The 23,651-nt window shown below is 43.9% G+C and overlaps 1 protein-coding gene across 3 annotated transcripts in view; it reads right to left on the minus strand.

The window, feature by feature from the left end:
* The window catches only part of Dis3l2 (DIS3 like 3'-5' exoribonuclease 2), a 266,965-nt gene that overhangs the window by 204,948 nt on the left and 38,366 nt on the right, over positions 1-23,651 (minus strand). For all 3 annotated transcript variants that reach the window (XM_063237106.1, XM_003474416.4, XM_013157595.2), the window contains 2 exons: positions 19,791-19,844; positions 14,251-14,352 (listed from right to left, as the gene is read on the minus strand). In XM_063237106.1, coding sequence (XP_063093176.1) covers positions 14,251-14,352; positions 19,791-19,844 — 156 coding nt within the window. The remainder of the gene's footprint in view (positions 1-14,250; positions 14,353-19,790; positions 19,845-23,651) is intronic.

The raw sequence follows: 23,651 nt of genomic DNA on the forward strand, positions 1-23,651 counted from the left end.
CAAACCATCTCCATGAAGTTAAGGAGGATGAACTTGTTTCTAGCAAATCATCCTAAAAGATTAATTGGAGTTTCCCAGCACAAGTAAGCTACTCTATCCTTAAATGACACATCCTTTAGTTCAGACATTTCAGTTTGAATTACCGAGATCTGAAGGCATGTTTACAGCAGTCAAGAGTCTAAAGTATGTGATCCCAGAGCTGGCAATAATGAAGAAGGTAAGATGACTGGTAAAAATAGCCTTGTGCATATAACAATCTTGCAGAAAGCTGACCAAGGTAGTAGATAAACCTCGCCCGCCATACTACCCTGGGTGGAGGCCCCAAAGGCCTTGCCTTCCATCATTAAGGGCCTTCCAAGGCAAGCCAAGAAACCAAACAGTTCTAAGAAATCGTAATTCCACTGGAATTGAGAACCATCCAAAATGATAGTGGTTATATAAGAGATTGGATTAAACATAATCTAACATGATGGATGCATATTTAAAGAAGAACTCAGAAGACCAAACTTTAAAACAATTAACTGAAGGAAAATTTGGTTGTCAAAGGAAACACTAGACCACTAACTGCACTAGACCAATTTCATGTGACCATAAGGAGGTCTGGAACAGCCACTGAAAATGAGGGATTAAATGTGCACCTTGATGTTTGGTTTGTTTAATTTAGATCAAGAGCAGCACTCCTATCAGCACTTCTTTTATCCGTTTAGACTCAAATTATTTTGCTGTTCTGTGCCAGTCTCTTCCAAAATACACATACTTCTGTCTGCCCTCGCTGCAACATTAGTCTCTGCACAGAGCTAAGTCAACTGGTAATGTCACAACAGACCTCTTAGAAACTACAGAGCAATTGTCTCTGTTTATCTACCCTCCTTCAATGAGACTGCTCAGCGGACTGCTCGGACTGCTCGGACTGCTCGCTGTAAGCTAAGTGAGATAATCCTGCCGTGAGAGAAATTCAGACCTCGCTAAGACAGAGCCTAACTACTTTATTCCCACTTTCTCCTCCCAGTCCAAGGTAGGAGCTCTCAGATACACGTGGGACAAGTGAAGGGGTCCATAGCACTGCAGGTTTCCAGTAGATGTCAATGTAGCAAGTAGATTTCAGTCTGTCCTGCTGCTTTGATTTAGATCAAGAATGACCCCCTGATTCTCATGCCCTTTAGAAGGTAACTGGGTCACAGGGCACTGCAGCCGACTTGCTGCCAGGTGGTACAGCCTCATGACAGGTGGGCGGGAAGCGACTCTTGTCTAGGCTCTTCTCTCCACTCCTGCTTCCTGGCCTCAGCCACCACGCTGTCTCTACCCAGGAGCCAAGCAACCGTGCACTACATCCACAAGCCAAAATAAACCTCTCCTTTAAATTGCAGCATCAGAAAATAACTAGAACCCTTATTATACTTTTTAATATTCAACCAAAAGAATATGCTAAAACCTACTGAGTAAACCTTTCACTTGAAATCCATCACTTTGACTAGTCAGGTTCTATTTCACACTGTTTACTGGATTGAGTCCTGCTTTGTTTGGGTTTTGTTTATATTTTTGTTTGTTTTTCCTGTTTTGTGGAGCTGGGAATTGAACCCAGGGAACACTGAGCTGCATGCCCAGGCTGGCCTCAGTCTTACAACACTCCCATCCCAGCCTCTCCAGGAGCTGGGGTTACAGGCATACACCACCGCAGCCAGCCGGAGTCTAGCACGCTCTCGTCAGTCTCCTTTACTCTTAGTCACTATGGCTGCACCCACAGAGCTCTTCGCCCCGTTCCCAGTAAAGCTTTGCGGCAGTTCAGCTGTTTAGCATTTAGCCCACCTCCGAAGCCAAGACACCCGGAGAATCCTGGGCCCTTGGGTCTCCTTGGCTGTCACCAGTAAAAGCCCTATTTCCAGCTCTCGTGGTTCATCTTCTGCCGTGATTCTTGCTCCTTATATTGCTGCAGCCAATTCTCTAGCTGGGAGATCAAATGCTGTCTGAACTCCCAGTCCAGCAGCTGCCTCTACTGCTGTTCTTAGTAAGCCAGTCCTCTGTCACCAGATTAGACAGGACCCACTTCTACATTCCGACTGCCTCCTGGCCTATGGAACACCCGGGCCACAGCAATCTGAGCTCTGCTACCACTGAGCTTAGATGGCTCTGGCTCTATAATCCTCTGGACTCAGCCTTTGACCCACTGCCCAGGGCCATTGTCTGGTAAGGTTCAAGCTCATTCCCTACCTCCACCATATCCTGAGGAGTTAGCAGAGCTCTCCAGGTCTAGGACACACAACCCTAAGTAATTTTTTTCTAAGTTCTTTGTTTTCTGGGCTTTTGGTTATTTCAATACAGTCATCTTCACCAAGATGGTAACTTAAGATATTGTCTAATCCCAAAACATATAATTAAGAGTATAATTTTCTAAATAATGCTAACTTTATGATAGCCATTTATAGATAAAATAATTCTCTCTTTGATACATAATAAACATTGAAGAAGTTATATATTCAGGCAATGCAAAGCTGAATTCCAGCTCTATTAGTCTTTAGTTATAGCTTCCCTCCATTACATAAAATGCTTAAGGTGAGCCTTGGTTTTCTCAGTCACACAACAAGGATGAAGCTATCAGCAGACTAAGGAATGGTGCAAGGCACCAAATAGGGTACCTGGAATGAAGTAAGCACCAACAGTCGCCACCAGCACCTCCAGGGTTTACACACGTGTATTCGTGTTAAAACAAGGAAGGTGACAGGTAAACGGCTTGAAAAGTACAGAGTGGTCTTCCAGGGGCCTCTCTGTACAGGAGTCCCAGGACCTTGCTCTCCCCAGGGGGCAGGATCTTGAGAATAGGTCTGGGAGACACAGAAGATGTGCTGCAGTGCCCAGCTAATAGCATGCAGCAAGAGAAGAAAGCCTCAATCCCTAAGTTCCTCCCTGAAACCCAATGTCTTCATGAGCCTCTCTTGCCAAGTCATTCTCCCTATAAGTCATCTTCACTGTGAAATAAAACAAAACCTCTCTCCTCTGATCTCATTCTTCCTTAGTTCACAGGTGACCTCCTCTAGGCAACCGTCCCCAACTCTCGTGGAGAGGTGGAGAGATTGGTGCTCACACACCAATGTATGTTTCTGCTTCTGTCCTGTAAACCATACTACGAGGGCAAGGCCTAGGACCTGTTCTGTTTACATCTCCAGCCTCTGGAGGGCAGATTAGGGCAGGAGGAATGGAAGATAATAAGCCATGAGGTACCCCTGCTCTGGGAAGAACCAAAGATCAGTGCTGCCTAGCCATGGGGACATGGTTCTCCTTTGAAAACTGTTAGGTCTGGGAGAAGGGGGAGGCGGAGAGAGAAGTCTGTGGGAGGAATGGAGCGGAGTGGACGGCCGTGAAAGTAGTGGTCAGCAGTGGCTTTATTCCGGGAATGCGGGGAGGGGGCCCCCGTCGCTGGCCCCGGGCGCAGCATCTCTGCACCGAGCCTGGGGCCGGGCTGTGGTCTCTCCGGGAACACGGGGAGTGGAGACTGGCGCGCTGGCCGGCGCTGGCCGCTGGAGTCTGGCGAGCTCTCTCTCTCTGGCGAACTCTCTCTCTGGCGAACTCTCTCTCTGACACGTGGCGTGGGGGAATCTAAATAGCCTAAGCTTAGGGCAGCACCCTAAGGCCATTAGAGATGCACAGGTATCTCATTGGCGCACAGGTTCTTAAGGATGGGGATATAGGGTTACAATCAAGTCCATAGGGGGCAGGGTGGGGGAGGGTTTAGCTGCAGCCTTTTCTGGTTACAGTGTTCCATCTAGGCCAGCAACTCTTTCAAAAACCTCAGGCAAATAGCAATAAATTAAAAGTCAAGAGATCTTGATTCTACCCTCAGTTCTGTCAGAAACTCTGTGTCTTTAAACAAATCGTTCACTCTCACAGTCCCTTAGTTTCTCGACTGGCAAAGAAACTATTTGCCCCTCATTAGATGTCTATGATATACAAACATGCTCGAAATGTGGAAGAATTCTGAACTTGTTATATAAGAACAAATTCTGTCTTATTATTGTCTCACAGCTTGATATTTTTATAGCTGATCTATTTTGCCAAAAAACATGCTGTGAAATAAATTGACTATTTACCACAGTAACTAAAAGAACTGTTGTTTTTCCTAAAACCCCAAAGGCTGTGTAGTTTACATACCCAAGAGGGGTGAGCACAACAAGCATAAAGAAGCGGAAGATGAATAATTCAATTAATTCGCATTTGCTCACACCATTGACTACAGATTCCTCTGATAACAATATGCTTTTGTCCTGACAAACCTGGAAGACAATTGGCCAGTATGCTTTGAGATGTTTATATTCGAAGGCAAGGATTCTTGATGAGAGTCTGAATATCCTCTTCTATTCTGTTTGATCCTCCAGCCAGCAACTATCACAGGTGGGCAACAGCCAGCCCTCGGAGCTCCCCCTTCTGCACAGGCACTGTGAAACACCCCCCACCCCCACCCCAAGGTCTGAGGGACGACTGTAATACAAAGCGGGCCAACTCAATACCAACGCCACCACGAGGCCCCACAAGAGCTCCACAGACAAGGAAGAAGAGCGTCCTCGGCACTTCAGGCCTCTGGATAGTGATGTAATGCATGTGCATGCCAAGGCAGCCCCTCATTTCCCCCTGCCCCTTCTTGGCTGCAGTCCAGAGGCAGGGGGGCTCCTCACCAGCAGGGGCTTTCTCTGTTCATGTCAACCCACTCTTGCAGAGTGTCAGCAATAAAAAGATGGCACAAGATCCAGCCTGTGGGAGGGGCTTTGCAGCCCAGGCACAACTTCTTAAGGTACACACTTCTCAGCCATCTTCCTGCCAAGCAGGGATTAACCCCAGATTCCTAGCTACTTCCTTCACTTTCCTCTTGCCCCACGTTGGAGTCTGTCACTCAATAGACAGCTCCCAAAACAGCAGGAGTTAGTACTGCATGAGTCCATGCTAGAAATGCACAACTTGGAGCACTACAAAATGAGAGCTTGTATTTTATCAAGTCTTCAGGTGAATCATCTGCAAACTAAAGACAAGCCAGGTCTCGGGACCAACACCCTCATGCCCCACTTCCTCAAGGACAGGAAACCCCCCTACCCTCAGCCCCGTTTTACACACCTCCCTCCTGAGAGCCGCCTCCTCTCCAGGCTCCTGAATGCTAAGCTGCCCACTCTGCCCCTCTAGTTCCATCAATCACCTGCCCAGAAACCTCTGTGCCATCTCTTCCCACACAGGACAGAGACTGCTGGCCTCCCAACGAGACCCCAGGCTTGCCTGCCCACTGGAGGCAGCCTCGGAAGCCGACAGAGCTCCAGCTGCCCACATGCTGTTGGCCCGTTCAAGTCAAAGATCTTCACCATTGGACTCCAACCCCATGTCTGAGGCCAGCACCCTGCACCCAAGATTCAGGGACCCCAACTATTTTCCTGTTGCCTTGACAGATACCACAGCTCACTCTAATCCCTGGAGAAAGACACTCTCCCCACACCAGCCCAGACGCCTTCTGCTGACTAGGAGAGGAGCCCTTCCATTGCACAGGAAGGCAGACTTCCCTGGCTCTGCTGCCTGGGATGTGCTCCTCTCCTCCTGCTCCTAGGTCACATGGTGGGCACCCCCCCCCCGCATGAGAACCTTTAAGTAGTATGGCATTTTAACTATATTGAGTCTTTTAATTGATGAATGTGGCATTTCCTCTAAGCCTCTTCTTGCCAGCCAAGCAACATGGGTCTCAAGGAGCAAACGAGGGACATCAGAAGAGCCCTCTGCATTCAAGCAGGTCACATGGACTGTGAGAGCGCAAGCTTGCTGACCCCCTTTCATGGTACTTCTGCTCTGTACCCCCTCCAGGGACACCTACCTCTGCCAAGGTCCCAGACAGCTGGAAGCTGCCACCAAGCCCAGCCCACACAGCTCTCTACACTGTGCCTTCTCCCCTATGGCTCTAGGGGTCTCATCCCTGATGTCACTTTCAACACCAATGGGCACTGGAAACCCCAATGTGGATTTCCTACTCCAGTTTCTCCTTAGAAATCCAGGCTCACTTGTATAAACACCTTCATTTGTTTGGTTTCTGATCATTTCTCCAGTTTTATTAAGATAAAGCTAACAAACTATGAACTTTAAATATTTAAAGTACACAAAGGTAATGAAACAGTGAGCAAATCATCATCCACAAACGTTTCTGGGGGCCTCGCTGTAATCCGTCTCTCCTGCTCAGACTAGGCAAGTACTGGTCTGCCTCTTGGTACTGCTAATTTGTGTTTCTAGGGATTTATATCCATGGAATTATACCAAGAGCGTTCTTTTCACCTAGTTTCTTTGTATTTTAAAATTCACTCACATTGTGGCATGTATGACTTATTCATTTTTTTCCTTAACTGCTGGTTGTATCCCATTGAACAGATACACCAAAAGTGGTTTATAAATTCACACGCTGATGTAGATTTGTCTTACTCCCACTCTGCAGCTATTATAAATAAGGCTGAAGTGGACATTCCTGCATAAGACTTTACATATGTAATCCCAGGGACTTGAAGGGTGAAACAGAGGAATCACAAGCCCAAGGTCAGCTTGGGCAATTTACCAAGATCCCAGCTCACAAAGTAAAATAAACATCAAGTGAGAGCTGGGGATGCAGCACAGGGCAGCATTTGCCTAGCACCCATGAAACACTGGGTCTAGTCCCCGGGGCCACCAGAAGAAAGAAAGCAAGAAAGCAAGCAAGCAAGAGAGAGACTTTATACAAACACAGGATATCATTTTATTATGATAAACACCCAAGAACGAAGTAGGGAAGTCACACGTTAGGGGTACGCCTAATGTTTTAAGGAACTACCAAACTGTTTTCCAAAGTGACAGCCATGCTTTCCACCACCAGTACCATGTCTTTTTCCCATTGCGTTACCTTAGCACCTTCACTGCAAATCAGTTAATCAAAATGTTAGGCCAAGGATGGTGGCGCATGCCTATAATCCCAACACTCAGGAAGCTGGGGCAAGAGGATTGCTGCAAGTTCAAGGCCAGTGTGGGCTACAAAGTGAGTTCAGGGCCAGTCTGAACTACACAGTGAAACTCTTATCTCAAAAAGACAACAAATAAATAAATAAATAAATCCTCCTCATTATCGGAATACCTTGGCCAATGTCTGGATTATCTGTTCTATTCCACTGACCTGTGTGTCCACCTTAGTGCTTACACCACCTAGTCCTGAGTACATGAGCTTTAATGTTAAGCCTTGAAATCAGGTTCTGTTAGGTCCTCAAATTTGTTCTCTTTTTGTCTCTTGTAGGTCCCCTAAAATTAGTAAATCAAGCATGGTGGTACAAGCCTGTAATCCCAGCACCCTGGGAGGCTGAGGCAGGAAGCTCACAAATTCAAGCCCAGTCTAAGCAACTCAGTGACTTAGCAAACCCTGTCTCAGTAAAAATTTTTAAAAAGGCCTTGGGATGTAGTTCAGTGAGCATGGAATTTCAAATAAGTAAATTGCCAGTGTCTTGGGGTTGGTGGGTGCACTAAATCTACAGGCCACTTTAAGTAGAATGACATCTTAAAAATATTGAGTCTTTTAACTGATGAATGTGGTATTTCTTACCATTTATTGAATTCTTATTTAATTTCTCTCAGTAATATTTTATAGTTTAGGCTTCTGGGAGAACATGGTGGATAGATAGCAGCAGCTTCGGAGGCTCTCTAAGAAACCGCGCTTAAAATCCAGGAATGGTGCCAGGCGAGAAATCCTAAGCAAGGGGAGATATACTTTGCCAACCCAGGAACGAACTAAACTAAGAGAAACCAAGTGGAAACACAATCTCGGTGATATAACAGGAACAGATAAGGTCTCAGCACGGAAGCTGGACCCCGCGCCACTGGAAGCTGCGATTTGAATTTCCTGCACCACTGCTGTGTCCCAATTGGCACAGCAAGGAGAGAGGTGTGAAAGCTCTGAGAGTGGGACATGGTGAATGGAGTTGAGAGCAGGACTGGCCGGGAGCCCTGCATCGACCTGTGGTGAGTGAGCAGATCGGGGACCCTTCCATAGAGTAGGAGGCTTCAGCAAAGGACATACTGGGACCGGGCAGGCTGGCCAGAACAGGATGCTGCAGGGACTTCAGTCACATATTCCCCTCTCAAGCAGGATTGGTGGAGAGTGCCTGCCTGGCCTGCATGACGCCACTGACTAAGACCCAGTAGGCTACCCCAAACCAGGTCCCAGCACCTGGAGGTGTACCCTAGGAGTGAAGCCTTCAATAGGTTGACCTGGAGGGGTGCGCTCAGTCTGTGTCTCCCTAGTACACTGCAGTGGGCGGGAACACCTAGCCAGCACAATTCAAACAAACTGTAACCGACAAAGAAAGAAACGGGGCCTCCTATATACACTTGTATAAAAGGAACAAAAATATGGGAAGAGGGAGCAACAAGAAAGGGTCCTTTGCCCCCAATCCTGAGAAACATGCAATATCAGACAGGGCACCAATAGACATAAAGCGCTATCACCAGAGCCTCATAGACGAGTTCAGGAATGAAGCTATTAACAACCTGAAGCAAGATATAAGTAGAATAGTTAGAGAAATGCTAAGCACTGCCCAAGAAAAAACAGATGGTGGAATGGAAGAACAGAAAAAGAGGGGAGAATTGTTTGATGGAGAAAATAGAGAAAGCATAGAATACGTGAAGCAGGTTCAAAGAGATTACCAGGAAACTAAAAACTTTATCGAAAACTGGCATAACAGCTTGAAAGAAACTAAGGATAGATATCTGAACTGGAGGGAAGATTTGTAATATGGGAGCATGAAATGAAAAACTTCTTAAAAATAACAAAAAAACAAACAGCAACAATACAAAGGCTAGAAGATAATAAGAGGATCTATAACTTAAGAATTAAGAACATAAAAGAAGAAGTAGGGACACAAACAAATGGACTACAAAAGCTACTCGCAGAAATAATCCAAGAGAATTTCCCTAATTTAGCAAATGGTAAAGATACTCAGATGTATGGGGCATACAGGAACCCAGCCACTTACAATCCAAACAGAGCTACACCCAGGCATATAATAATCAAAATTCCAGAAATCCAATATAAGAACAGAATATTAAAAGCCGTCAGAGACAAGAAACAGATCACTTATAAGGGAACACCCATCAGAATTACAGCAGACTTCTCGGCACAAACCATCAAATCACTAAGAGTGTGGAGGAAAATAATTTAAGCTTTGCAAGATAATAACCTCCAGCCAAGATTGATATATCCCGCACAACTGTCCCTAGAAATTGATGGAAAAACAAGGTGCTTCCAGGATAAAGAGGAACTAGAGGAATTTGCAACCACCAATTCAACTCTACAGAGAATACTGCAGGATACTCTAAAAAAGGAAAATACCAAGATTCCAGAAATAGTGGCAGAGAGGCCACAATGAATGGAGCAGAAAGCAAAATGAAGAAGACAAACTGACAACAAACGACAGAAAAAGAGCTCAACAGAAATGAGGCAGAGAAGATCGGATGGTAGGAACAGCTATTTTGGAGAAAACAAGACATCATAATAGCTAGTGCTGATTTAGTATCATCTTGTTTTGAAGTCCCATCAAACTTGTATTCTTCTGTCTCCATTGGTCTTAAAAGATTGTACCTTACTGGATTTTATTATATATGATAATATAAGTAAAAACTTTTATAGACAAGGAGATTATACAGAAACCATTGTTCATTTTCTGTTAATTGGTTCTAAATACCCTGTAATAATGTCATTCTCTTGGGGCTGGGGATTTAGCTCAGCGGCATAAGCACCTGCCTTACAAGCAGGCAGTCGTGAGTTCGATCCCCGGTAGCGATAAAATAAATAAATAAATAAAAATAATGTCATTCTCTTGAATGGTTTTATAGTGTCTTGATATGTTTGGTGCTACAGTATACAAAGTTATAATCAAAGATTTCAAGGAAAGAGACACTATGGTAACTATTTTTATGTCAGGATATCTTGTGGTGAAACAGTATTTTGCTTAAATGGTTATGTTTTGACCTGTGCTGTTCTATTGTTATGCCCTCTTTCATCTCAACCCCCTTTTTTAAAAAAAATTATTTACTATTTTCTTTTTATCTTTTTAATTAAGGGAAAAATAAATAAAAAATAGCAGGATACATTATAGTAATCTACTTTGATTTCCTATTAACTTGATTTGAAATCCTGTATTGCCCTCACCATCTTGTTCTGACTGATTTTCCTCTATTCTGCTTTGCTTGATAGTACCAAGTTCAAAAGTATAGGCAAAACTGTGAAGACAATAAGATTCATTATGTTGCCCATTCCAGTTGACTATTATACTCTTTTAAAGTCCTGTAATGTCTCCAATCCTTTAGTTTTATTCTTTACTGTTTTGTTCAATTTTATTATAATTGGCAATTCTCCTTAAAATAGCAAGAGGCAGTATGTGTTGATCACCTTGTATTTTGTTTTTACATTATCTATTATGTCCATCCTTTTGATTTGACCGACTCTGTTCTGATATGTCGCATTTGATTTTACTCTCTTCAAAAAAAGCAATAAGAACTGTGGGAGTAATAAAACCCAAAATGTATAATTGTCATTGTACAAAAGAAAAGAAAAGAAAGTGCTCCAAAAGGTTATAACTGCATATATGTTTAAGTGTATAAGATAGATAACCATATTACTGAGTTTTTTTGGATCATTGAACAAAACTGCACTCTCACTGTTTGAAAGTCCACTTTATATGCTTCAGTGTTGTAACTTGAACAACTATTTCTAAGATAAGAATATGTAATCTATTAACTAGTGATTTCTTACTGTTTATTTTTTAAATTTTGTGTTACTTGTACCCTTTTTCTGTTTTTTCTTTTTCTCCTTATATAAAAAAAAATATTTCATAGTTTCAGTATTATGTCTTACATATTTTTGTCAAGTTTCTAAGTATTTTATATTTTTGATTATATATAAATGATACTTTAAGAATTTTTTAAATTTCCATTTTATTGCTTAGTATATACAAGTACAGATGATGTTTGCAATATCAGTCTTACATCCTGCTTATCACTTAGAGTTCTATTAGCTTTTTTCTCCTTTTTAAAAATATTTCTTTGGAGTTTCTACACTGTCATCCATGCCCTCCAAAACTCATGCTGAAACTTAATCTCAAAAGTCATCTGTTAGTGGCAGTTGCAAGTGAGGCTCTTGGGAGTCCATCAGAATTTAGATGAAGTAATGAAGAAGCCCTGTGACTGTACTAGTGGCTTTATCAAAAGAAAGAAAGAGAGTTGAGCATAGTGGTATACACCTATAATCCCAGCCTCTGGAGGCTGTAACAGCAGAATCACAAATTCAAGCACAGCCTGAGCAGCTTAAAAACTTACCAAGACCCTGTCTCAAAATAAAAAGTAACAAAGGGCTGGGAATGCAGCTCAAGGCAAAGATCCTGAGTTCAAGCGCCAATACTACCAAAAAGAGATGAGTAAGCAAGCTTGCTTTGTCTTACCTCGTGATGCCCTGAGCGACCAGTCCCCACCAGCAAGAAGTCTCCCTAGATGCAGTACCTCAGCACTGGACTGCTCAGCCTCCAGAGCTACAGGAAATACATTTCTTGTCTTTATAAACTACTACATGGCATTCAGCTATAGCACCAGAAAACAGACTAAGACACCCAGCTTACTAACTACTCTTCTCCCTTCTACTCTAACATTCACTCCTTAAGCCAAAGGAAGCCCCAACTTTCCTGCCCTTTCTTTGGCTCACCTCCATTGAAATAGCTCTTCACCTTTTGCATAAGTCCTAGGAATGCTTTGGTTCTACCTGACCCTAACCTGCTCCTCTGGACAATGCTGTGATGCTGAACGATGCTTTTCAGAAACAGGAAGTAGCGTAAATGAACCTATGTTAATAGGACCTAGAGCCAAACCTTAGCTGTGCTTTCAAGGAAACCAGGGAGGGGGCTGTACTCACACCTGGGGATGGGAGGAGAAGGTGGAGCTTGACTGTGAAAATTCACTCTCATGTTGAACCCTGCACTTTACAGCATTAATCATAACTAAATTTGTCTCAGTATGACTATTGTTTCACCCTCACTGTACATGAGGCAAGAACTATGTCTGTGCTGATCATTTCTAAAATCCTTGCTTTCTATGAGTATCTGGCACACAGTGTAATCAATTCCTTTAGCCCTGGCAGATAAATAGAATTTAATATACTCCTGAACAAAGTTCTCGGACAGTGATACTCCTCACTTTACATCTTTTCTGGAAAAGCTAATAATAAGAATCAACATTACTTGAGCTCTCACCCTTTTAAGATTTTTAGGGACTACTGTAAGTAATCTCATTTACTGCTCATGACAAACTTTGTATGTGAGGCATCTGAGGTGGAGGGGTTGTATAACCCACCAAAGGTTGCAAAGATGAGATTCAAACACTCCCAAAGCTCACCCTACCAGCACTGCCCTACACCATGCCTCACTGAAGACACTGAAGTCCTGAAGACCAAAGAACTCAGCCAAACAGAACAAACCAAAAGGGAAAAAATGTACAAGAGAAATTGTTCTTTTGAAAACTTTGTCCTTTTGAAAGTGCCTAGCTCTGTAACTGCTTCATGGCTTTGTAATTACTTCTTGACCTCCGTAACCATGAGAACATAACTGAACATGCACGATGCCTGACTGTAGCATTGTACCAAGCTTCATGAATTGATGCTCACTAATCTACCCTTATAGCTGATGATCTCACCCTGCTAGTTAATCATAAGAACTGCCAGGCTGTTCTGTCCCACCTTTGTACCTCCTATTGATGCATCATATAAAAGCCCTAGGCCACCAAAGGTCAGGGCCTGATATTTCAAGAATGACCCCAATCAGGGCCTGATATTTTGAGAATAACCCCCATCAGTGCCCATTAACATAAATAAACCTGCCCCCAAGTCCTGGGAGTCCTTTCTGTGTTTCTGCCTGCCTCTGCAAAATAACATAAAAGATAAATTCAGACTTAGACCTACAAGCCACCAGTTCTATATTCCATTCCAGCACTAAACATTCCAATGTCAGACCCTTACTGTTACGTAAAACAGTGAAAACTAAAACCATGACGTAAATTATTTGAATTTAAAAACTAAAACCACATCTTTCTTTTCAATTGACAAACATAGACAGAAACTGAAATTCAGAATATTCTCATCTTAAAAATATTTTCTACTACACTAAATCTGTTTTATAAAAATTCCTGTAGTCTACTTTTATCTGCCAAGGGAAGCCTAATCACCAAACAAGGCCCACAGGTACTTGAGGTGTGCTGCCTTGACTTTCTAGTATGGACAGTAAAGGCCACGTCCAAACAGCTTTGTTTCTCCAGATCTCAAAGCACAGGGTTTAGGGAACTAACACATATCAGCTCTAACACGACCCGACAAGCTTTTCTGTACAAAAGAAACCCAGAAACCAGTACAAGTCAAGGAGACAGACTGGACAGGAAGTAAGAACAAATGGCACAGAAAGGATAGATGTGCATATAGAGGCTTATATCTGTGTAGAACTTCTCCTAAAACAGTTTACGAGAAACAGATATATTATGAGTGGTGAAATGAACAGCTACTTTGAAGAAAAAGAGACATTATGGTATCTATTGCTGATTCTCTATCATCATAATGTGAAGTCCAGTAATGCTTTTATTCTTTGATCAGAGTGGTTTTAGTCTGTTTTGTATTCTTTAATTTCAAGATACATTAAGGTATGGATAGCTATTTTGAAGAGAACAAGGAACATTATGGGAGCTATTGTTGATTTTCCTGTTGTCTGGTTTTGAAGCCCTGCAATGCCTTCATTACTCTGTTCTGATCAGTTTAATACTATTTTGCTTTGTATGAATTCATTGTGTGTGAAGATACAGACACTATTTAGAAAAAAAACAAGAAACATAGTAGCCACTATAGATTTCCTGTTGTCTTGCTTTGAAATCTGTGTCACTTACAGTGTTTTCTTCCGTTCTGCTTTGCTCTGTTTTGTTCTGTTTTGTTGTGCTTAGTTTTACTGTCTTAAAAATTAAAATTAAAAATTAAAATGATCCAATGTCTGCCTTGCAGATGCCTTTGTCCAAGCATTGAGCAGCCTCTTCAGAGGCAATGACCAACTTTCACCATGGGGCCTCCGGGGCTGGGGACTCCTCCCCACGCGCACACGTGCGCACACACACACACACACACACCTTGATGCCGCCTAGTTGGTACACCATGAAATACAAAAGGCCCTAAGAAGAGTATAATTAGAAAGGGAAATTTTCACTCACCTTCCACTGCTCCTCAGGAAGTAGTTTTACGACCACCAGATCTCCATTTAAGGCTCTATTGCGAGCAACAACCCCATCAATAAAAATGTCTCGATCACCATCCTAGGTTGGAGAGAGAAATAAAAGCACAGTCAAATTACCAGGCCAGTCCCTTGGTTTACAATGTTCAGACTGCAGTCTGTCTCCTGACTCACCAGAATGTCAGTACGCAGCCATGTACATATCCAGAGGGAGCTCAGTTCCTCTTGGGACCAAAAGAAATGGCAGCGAGCACCTAAGCACAGACCATTAGGACGCAGGAACCCACCAAGCACACAAAAGAGTTGCTACAGGCAGGACCAAAACAAGCAAATCCACACCAGCACCTAAAGCAAAAATTGTCAGAACTGAAATGAGAAAGGACTTACTTATTCTTAGGTTACTCTTTTTGGTTTTAAGTAAAAGAAAGCATGCTAATACTTTTATACTGAATGGGCTTCTTAGAAAGTACCCAAGAAAGGGTAAAAATGAAAGATATGACAGACAACAGAAGACAGTGTATTCAATCATCCCCAAACCACGTAATAGCATTGATAATAATAATAACCCCCCTCCTGTGAAGCACCTGAAGGCAGGATTGAGGTATCTCGAGGAAACAGCAAAGTCATTTTGCACCTCAGGAAAGTGGCAAAGAAAACAAATTGTGGTTGTTTTTATGGAGACAGAGAAGAAGGCAAAGAGAGAAGGAAGGAAAAATAATGTAAGTGCATCAAACGTTCTCGTCCCCACCTCTCTGACTGAAGAGTAAGGTAAGCACCAGGCACACCCCATTCATATCCATCATTCAGAAACCACCCACTCCCAGCAGGGGCTGCATGGGCACAGAGGCTGCACCTCTCACTCCACAAGCACTGGGTCTTCCTGCAAAACCACTTACATGGCAGAGATGGCTAATGAAATCCGCCTTTAAAGGTTAGGACCCAGGAGAAGATTAGACAGTTTCAAAATGCTTCAATGACATACATGACCTCTTAATGCCATTTTCTTCCAGAAGCTCACAATACAGACATCTTTTCAGAAGACAGAAGTCAAATGCTAGTTCTTCTTATGAGAGGTGACAGCAGAAGGGTCCTCAGAGACGCAATATGGGTAAGATTTAACACACTCAAAGGGCTGAGGGTGATTACTATGGAATTCCAGTGAGTTACCACACTGCCAGTGGGTGCAGTCGTTTAGCATTTTTGTATAGTTTACAATTATAAATCATTAGCGCTCTTTCAGAACAATTTTTTGTTCAGTATCCAATCTAGCTATGGACTGGCATCTGTGCTGGCACTCTGCCAACCTGATGAAACCCACACCCCAGGCCCAAGGAACAATGATTTTATTTGCCACAGAGAATCACTGTAGCGGACTGCAGGATGAGCTGCTCAGAGAGGTAAGAAGAGGTCAGAGTGAACTGCTAGCTGAGTGTGGCCACTGCCATCCAGCCACTTTCTGTAGTTCATAAAGCAATGTGGCCTTGGGCACTTCCCTGGACTGCAGAGAACTGGGGTCAGTCTAACCCAATCTCATGCGTAAACACGGGCAGTGCAACCCTTTCACACACAGCTACCCCCACAGTTGGGTGCTCAGAGGTTTAAGCCTTTGGGGTGATGACTTGTCACCTTCCTCTCCTAAGAAACCAGAAACAGCAGGGCTGAGCTCAACCTCAGACGCCAGGATAGCCTCCAGGTACTCCATCAGCGCACAGCTCTTCTTGACTCGTTCAGAATCTCTTATTTTAAAGGCACTAAACTTGGCGACTGCTCAACATTTAAATCATTGCTTTAACATGGGGGGGCGGTGCGGAGAGGGAAGGGGAGGGAACATTCACAGAGGAAACACAAAGGGATTTGGGGGTGACCTAAACACTGAGGAGCAGGGCTGCAAGAGGATAATCTAGGCATGCCAGGATGGGCTGAGGAGGCTCCAGTGAGGCAACAGCTCCCTTTGGACCAGAAATAACCGGTGCCTCCCTGAAAGATACATGACAACATCACAAAGCTTCTAGACCAAAACATTCAGAATACAAACTGTGCTAAAAAGAAAAAATAACTGGCTTTTCCATCTGGTCTTTTTCTCCATTTTACCCCATTCTTGAACAGGATAAAAAGACATCTTAATAATGCAATCTTATCTTGGCTGTCTTCAAAGTCATATGGTTTTACTCTTAGTCCATATTTTACTTTTTTCCTTTGGTTTATCATAAGAAAATACAAGTCAGTTTTTCCATAAAAATTATAATGAACCTAGGTCAACTTCCTCCAAACAAATTATTATTTTATACCTGAGGAACAATTCACTCTATTTAGTCTACTGACTTGGGAATAAACCTAAAAAACTTAATATCTTTTTTCCCCCTCTCCATACACCTTGGAATTTTGAAGTGTAAGAAACATTAGTTAATATTTAACCTGCCTCTTCATTTTACAAATATAGAAATCTTATTTCCTACTGCCAGAGCAGAAGCTGCATCTTCTTTAAATATCAATTTCTGTCTTTCTTGTCCCCACTTAATCAAAGCACAGATGACATCCAGGCCACAGCTGTGACATCCTACCATCTACACTACCTGGGAGCATTTTTCCAGTTCACATGAGCTCATATTTGATGTGGACACCAGCCGCATCTCCTAGGAAGTCCACACCACGGATGACTGTGGACTTTATCCACGTGTAATTTACTACCTCCACTATTTTTCTTCTCCATTGCTGTCTATAATGCCTCTGTAAACTGAAAACAATCAAAAGGAGAATATAGGATCACTCCAGTGTCCAAAACCAGAGTAAAGATAATCACTTGCAATTGTGTTTGATAAAAGCTTTTGCAGTCTCTTCTTAATTACCTGAAGATGAGTTATTTAGTAGAGTAGATAATAACATGACTCCACTAGAGACCAGATAAAAGGATAAAAGACGTACAGAAATAAGCCAATCCTAACATCACAACTACCTAAAAGTTTCTAAATAAGACATGGAATACAATTTAGAGCAGAACAACCGTGAGCTTTTGAAATATCACTAACTTTTGCTTTTACTTCCCAGCTTCCCTTTTACAAGCCAAGAACCTTAGAGATACTTCATTTGCAAAGTAAAGTGCATCCACCCAACTTGCAGGACCCTAACCCAAGGCCACGCTCCTTCCCATCAGGCAAGGAACCTCAGATCCAGGTGAGGGTCTCCCCAGGAGTAACCAGCCCCCAGCCCACTAGCTGCTCCTATGGGACACAGAGAGAGTTTAAACACACACACAGGATGCCCACGGGTGTGCGCAGAGCCCTCGAAGACAGGGAGCAAGGTTTACAGAGGAAAAGAGCAGGCAGACTCTCTCCACGTTTCAGCACCGAGTACCACGGAACCTGAGAATTTTACATTTTCAACAATACAGGCACACAGAGGCGTATGTGACAAGGGGTACACTCTGTCATAAACAGAGTGTACTAGGCAGTTTGTTAGTGCAATCTATAACTTTTCACCACTTGACCAGAGGTAAGGGTGCCTCCTTCTGTGCTCCTGTCCCAGGCCTCACACTTGTCAGGTGCTGACCTAACAGGGACTTAACTCAGAAAACCTCACGACTGGAATGAATAAAAAAAATGTGGTATTTTTATATAATGGAGTACTACTCAGCCACAAAGAAGGATAAACTTGAGACTTTTATAGGTAAATGGATGCAACTTGAGACCATACTCATAAGTGAAATAAATCAGACACATATGTGTAAACATCATATTGTTTCACTAGTGTGAGAAGCTGAAACTATATATTTTATATATATATATATATGTATGAAATAGTTAAGATAGTTTTGCTACTGATTTCTGAGCTCACTGAAGAGAAAGGTTTGTGCTAGTATTGTTCAGACAATTAAATGCAGAAGTCTTGTACTCTGATTTGAAGATAACAATACGCAACATATATACCACTGTTACCCCCTAATTATGTTTTGAAAATTGGGGAATTTTTTCTCTTTAAAATAAAATAGAAAGAAAGAAAGAAAACCAGGCAGCCAGCCTCACATCTGTGCACCTAGGGGAGAGAAAAGGAACAGTAACATTTCTAAGTGCTGGAGTCCCCTGCCACTCCCATCAATGAGGATAAACCCCATGTGCACAGATGGGGCAGTCTGAAATCTGCTCAGTCCACAGCTGTGTCTTGGGGCAGACTCCTTACTGTACTCAAACCCTTAAAAATCCATGTTTTTCACACAGGAGGCCTCCTAATATATCAAGCCCTTCCAACAGATGTGCCATGGATGAAAGCTTTTCTAGCACGAGAAAAGGCTGGTGGTGCAGACCTTGTGAGAGATGGCTTCTGCATCTCCAGCACCATGCTTCCTAAGGGACGCTCGTGGGCAAGTCTACAATTCCTCTACAGGATCGTTACCTCTTTCTTGAGCAAATTACAGCCTAACACCCATGTAAACTGTACTTCACTGTATGACACAATTGCTCCTGGAGCTCAGCCACCACCTCAGAGCTGACCCTCAATTCTCCAACTCAAGTTCCCGGGTCAGTAAACACACTATGCTCTGTCATGGTTACACAGTGTGACCCAGAGGGAATAACATGACATGGCAGCGATGCTTTTATCTAATCCAAAGAGTAAGACCTGAACTTGGAGCAAAGCAGATCCCTCGGCTTCTGGAAGGCAAGGGGAAAAGGCACCTAAGGAGAGCTTAAGAACAGGTTTTGAAGTTATTATAACAACAATCACAGTATCACCTATGAAACAGATGACTGGACTTATATGCTCATCAAACTTGTCATTTCATACATGAAATACACTAACTGAATGGGGTATTCCATTTACTCATCTGTAAGCAGAAGTTTATCCCTACAGTCTCCATGAAAAATCTAGAATTCTATACCTGTTCTTACAGCATCCTGGAAAAGTATGTCAGAAGTTGAAAAATATTGCTCTCCCAGCTTCTCACAAATCAAGCTTGTCCGGAGATCTGATGCTAACTCTACCCCAGTGTGAACTTGCTCTAACTAAAGAGAGCCTCTTACTCTGGGCCATGAATGGTGGAAAGGGTCTGCAGCCCCCTACCAATCCGTCACCTGCATGAAAATGAGAAACTCCAACCAAAAAAAAAAAAAGCATTACGCGTTATTTTTGGACAAATGTTCAGATTAGCTCATGCAGTAGATCGAAAGTAGATAGCATACTGGTTTAGGAGAGATTAATTTAAATCAGTGGAAAAAAAACCATAAATCCTTTTAAGCTATAAACCAAGGGCGTCCAGTTACACGAGCTGGTGGGTCGTCCGCCCAGGCCCAGCTGCTCTGCAGCCTTGTAACGAACGCTGGTCCTCTCATCTGCTGTGTGATTTTAAGGCTGGCAGAAAGGGTGGTGAACCAAAGGCAAATTTTGTTTATTTAAATCTGAAGCAAATCTTTGCCCATCCTCAATTTTGTTTTACTGCTCTACTTTTCATTGAGAATACATGATTTCAGCTTCAGAGTACATTTAAAATTAAATATGACATTAAGTTTATTATAAAGTTATTGAACTCACCGGGGAAGGAATGAAGGCTTCATGAAACTTCTTTGGATTAATTCTCAGCACACCCTTTAAAGCAAAAAATAAAATCTGTGAGAACCTAACTAGTTGTATATGTATGATTTTCCCACATATATACTACTCTCCATTAAAAAATTACATAAACAATTTAATGTAGAAAACAAGTTAGAGGCACAAGAAATAGTCATCAAATGCATGGACCATGACCAATACTGCGTGTGTAACAGAAGCAATGCTGGGGCCAGCACCTCACTGTGAACACACCAAGGTGAGAGACCCCAGAGCCACAAAGAGTAGGAAAGGGACACCTGTGTGCCGGTCCTCACACCATAACCTCACTCTAGGACAGGCTACCTGGGCATCATGCTTCACACGTAATCATCTTTTTTATTCTCCCCCATCTAAGATCTTTGCAAAACTGCTTGTTTCTGTGGCAGTTTGCAGTGATTTCCAAGCTGATTTCCAACCTGTAACTCAGGCTCAAAGAACAGGATGCATAAGTTTTACTGTGGCCCCTCTGCAGAGCTGAATAAGTCAGTAATTCAAAATGGTCCATAACCTGCTCTTAATGCAAAAGGGAACACTGGCTCCAGCAGCCAGGCCACCCAGTCTGCCTTTGACTTCATGTTATTCCAGTGCCAAATCAGGGTCCACTTCTATTTATGCACAGGGGCGCATGTGGGCGTAGTCTTCAACAGCAGTTCAGTGTTTCAGGCCTCTGCAGGAAGCCGTAACCCACCCAGGTTCCAGCTGCACTCGCAGCCCACTGGAACACATGGATGGAAGCAGTTATTTTCCTAACAGCCAGACTTAAAGGATAACTTGAGAAAGTGTTTGAAATAACCTCTCCTCCTAAAGCGAGTCACTCAAAGATACATAATTAACAAAACAGGTAAAGGCATAAAATTAAGCAGATAATAGTTTCATACTTTCACCAGTGTACCATAGTTAAATTACAAATGTCCACTCCAAGTACACTACTGAAAATAACCACCCAGTCCTTGGTTATTTATCAAGTGCTGGTTAAGGTCAAAGGCCCGTAAACAAAGTCGGAGGCAGGATGATAACTAAGCTTGGTCCTTGTGTAGAGCGCCGTCAAGGGAGGGTGCAGCTTAGTTTCAGCTGGGCACCAGGACAGGCTTCAGAGATGGTGCCTGACCTTGTGCTTGGGGAACAGCAAAACCTGCGGGAGATCAGAAGGGAGGACAGCAGAAGTGGGTGAGAAGGTCGCCCCTCTGCGTGGGGTCAGCGAGGGGTGTGGCCCTAGGCCTCCATATAAAGAGTGCTGAAGGGGGTTCACTTCTAGCACAGCTGGAGCTGCTAGGGACAGCGGGGAAGATTCACATTTATCATAAATATTCATGTAGTTGACAAGTATTTGCTGATGACTAGGACGACAGGCGCCCCTCGGTGGAGGGAACATGATGAGAGTAACAGGCGGTCTCTAGGTCTCTACCGGAATCGCAGCCTCAGTCTAGAAAAGCAAAAAACCCCAAATTACAATAGTAGATTCACTGAAATGACGTTTACTACAATCTCACTTCCTGGGTCCAGGCAATTGTTTTTTTAAAAAAATTCCTATTGTCCCATCTTCCCTTCTGGATCAGTGAATGGTTAGCACATAAAAAAGTACTGAGACGAATGAGCCTTTAATTTCAGAGTATTCGGAAGCTCAAGCAGCCAAAGGCTGCTTCTAGGCTCTAAGAGAAAAAAACATTCAAATTGAAAGTTTGTATTCTTGACTCTCTATCCCAAACTTCTCAATACAAAAAAGCATACAAGAAAGGACAGAAGCCCTGCTCCAGAACAGCATCTGTAAATGTGATAGGAGCACAGTCTGAAGAGCTGGACCTCAGGAAGGGACCTCGGAGAATACAGCCGTACTAAGAAAGCTCCAACAACAGGGGCCTGCAGCAGACAGGGCCACCAATGGCCTGGCCCGATGGAGAGTCTGACAGAAGAGCCTGTGGAAAGACTGGGGCAGACTTCCGGCAGATGCTTTGCTTCCCACTTTCTAGCCAGCCCCAGCCTCACCTGAACCCCAGGCCCCTTCCTAATCCTCTTCTAGGCCAGGACCCTGATGAGGCTCCTGGCTCAGGAGGCCCTTTGCCAAACAAACCCTGCCTGACCAGAGCCTGCAGCTTCCCTGTTGTTCTCATACCCATGGATCTCCTCCTGGCTTCCCTATTGTGCCTTGAATTCCACCCCTCCATTTTCCTTCTAAAACTCCAAATCCTTCAGCTTTGTGCCATTGGCTCCTGCTATATCCCTTGATGCTGTCATCTCCAAACTTCCTACTCACAGCCAAATGCACTAATATTTTGGATCTGAGCTCACAGATGCCCCACCCCCACTCCTGTTACCTCTTCTGAGATTTCCCTCCTACACAAAGAACGAGGCCACCCCAAACTGTCTTACTGCAACCACATTCTCCTCCTACCCTAGCTGTGTCCACCACTTGTCCCTTGTCATCAGCACCAATTACACTACTTCCAAACACAAAACACCAAGCAATAGGCTTTCTGATGACAATCCTGTCCTCCCAGTTCATGGTGGAAATGCCACTTCAACAATTCTTCAACTTCACAATGATGGCCAAGCCACAGCCCAGATGCTTTTACCACTCGCCGTCCTCTCCCTCAGTTTACTCCCTCCCTTGGTTGCACAGATGCCACGGTCTATCATTATTTCTCACCCCTCAGAGCAAGCTCTGGCTTCTTCCCTTCTCCCCAACCCACAGGGCCCCCTCTCCAGTGGCCCCTGCTATCCACCTTCCCCCTGCCTACACTTGCAGAGCTAAATGGTACTATAGAAAAAGACCACAGAACTGGGCTAATTAGTCCAAGTTGGCAATCACAAACATGTTTAATTTGGCTTATAAAATGTTTGAAAAATGCTTAAACTGAGGAATTTCACACATAAAAAAATATGTATTTTCTTGAAAAAAATCACAAGCTTTAGCAGCTGTGGATAGCTATGTGCACATGGCAGCAGCCACCTGAGCTAGAGAGCAGATGCCCTCTGACAGCAATAAAAACGATCCCAAGGAACACTCACATGGGGTGGCACAAGCCGCACAGTGTGTGCAGAGCTCTGGATCTGTGAGCTCAAGGGGACTGTGTTATACAATGCTATTACCACACTTCAGCAAAAAAGAAAACCATGGCACTGAGCGGGTAAGTTGTGCACTACCACGCCACATCCATGCCACTCAGTCTCCATGGCCCTTAGCCATGGCAGACACCTCTCTGCTGCCTCGCTGCCACCAGGTCCTCTTCACCCACATACGCTGCCTCCTGTCCTGGCCTCCCCGACAACCGGCACCACAGCCCAATCCTCAGCCTCCCCGATCTTGGTGACAGCAACTTTGCTCATCCAACCACTGCATTTAAACACCTGGGAGTTACCCTAGGTTCCTCCCCGCACTCCCCTTCCTCATCCAATCTGTCAGTGTGTCGGCTCAGCTTGTGCTCCAAGTCCACCCATGTCTTGGTCCTTGCTGCCACTGTCCTCGCTGCCACCATCCTCGCCTGCGTCTCTGCATGTTCCTTCCAGCCTCTTAAGCAGCCCCCAGCTTCTACTCTGCTGTGTCCACCTCACATAGTCAGAGCTGTCGGAAGACACAAATCGGGCCTGTGTGCAGGAGGCCAGCAGCAGCCAGTGACTCCCCAGGGCTCTCTGAACCGAATTCAGCTCTCCAGCGCAGCCCAGAGACCCTGCGCACCTGGGTTGCCACCTAACTGCAGCTCAGGGCTCCCTCTGTCCGCATAGCTTCCAACAGGCCTCCTCCTCACCCCCACAACACCGCGCCCTCTCCCCTTGCACTCCCTTCAGAAGAAACAGGCATCCACCTTA

Source organism: Cavia porcellus, unplaced genomic scaffold, assembly GCF_034190915.1.
Source record: "Cavia porcellus strain 051 isolate PalLab524CR breed Dunkin Hartley unplaced genomic scaffold, mCavPor4.1 scaffold_26, whole genome shotgun sequence".
Lineage (NCBI taxonomy): Eukaryota > Metazoa > Chordata > Mammalia > Rodentia > Caviidae > Cavia > Cavia porcellus.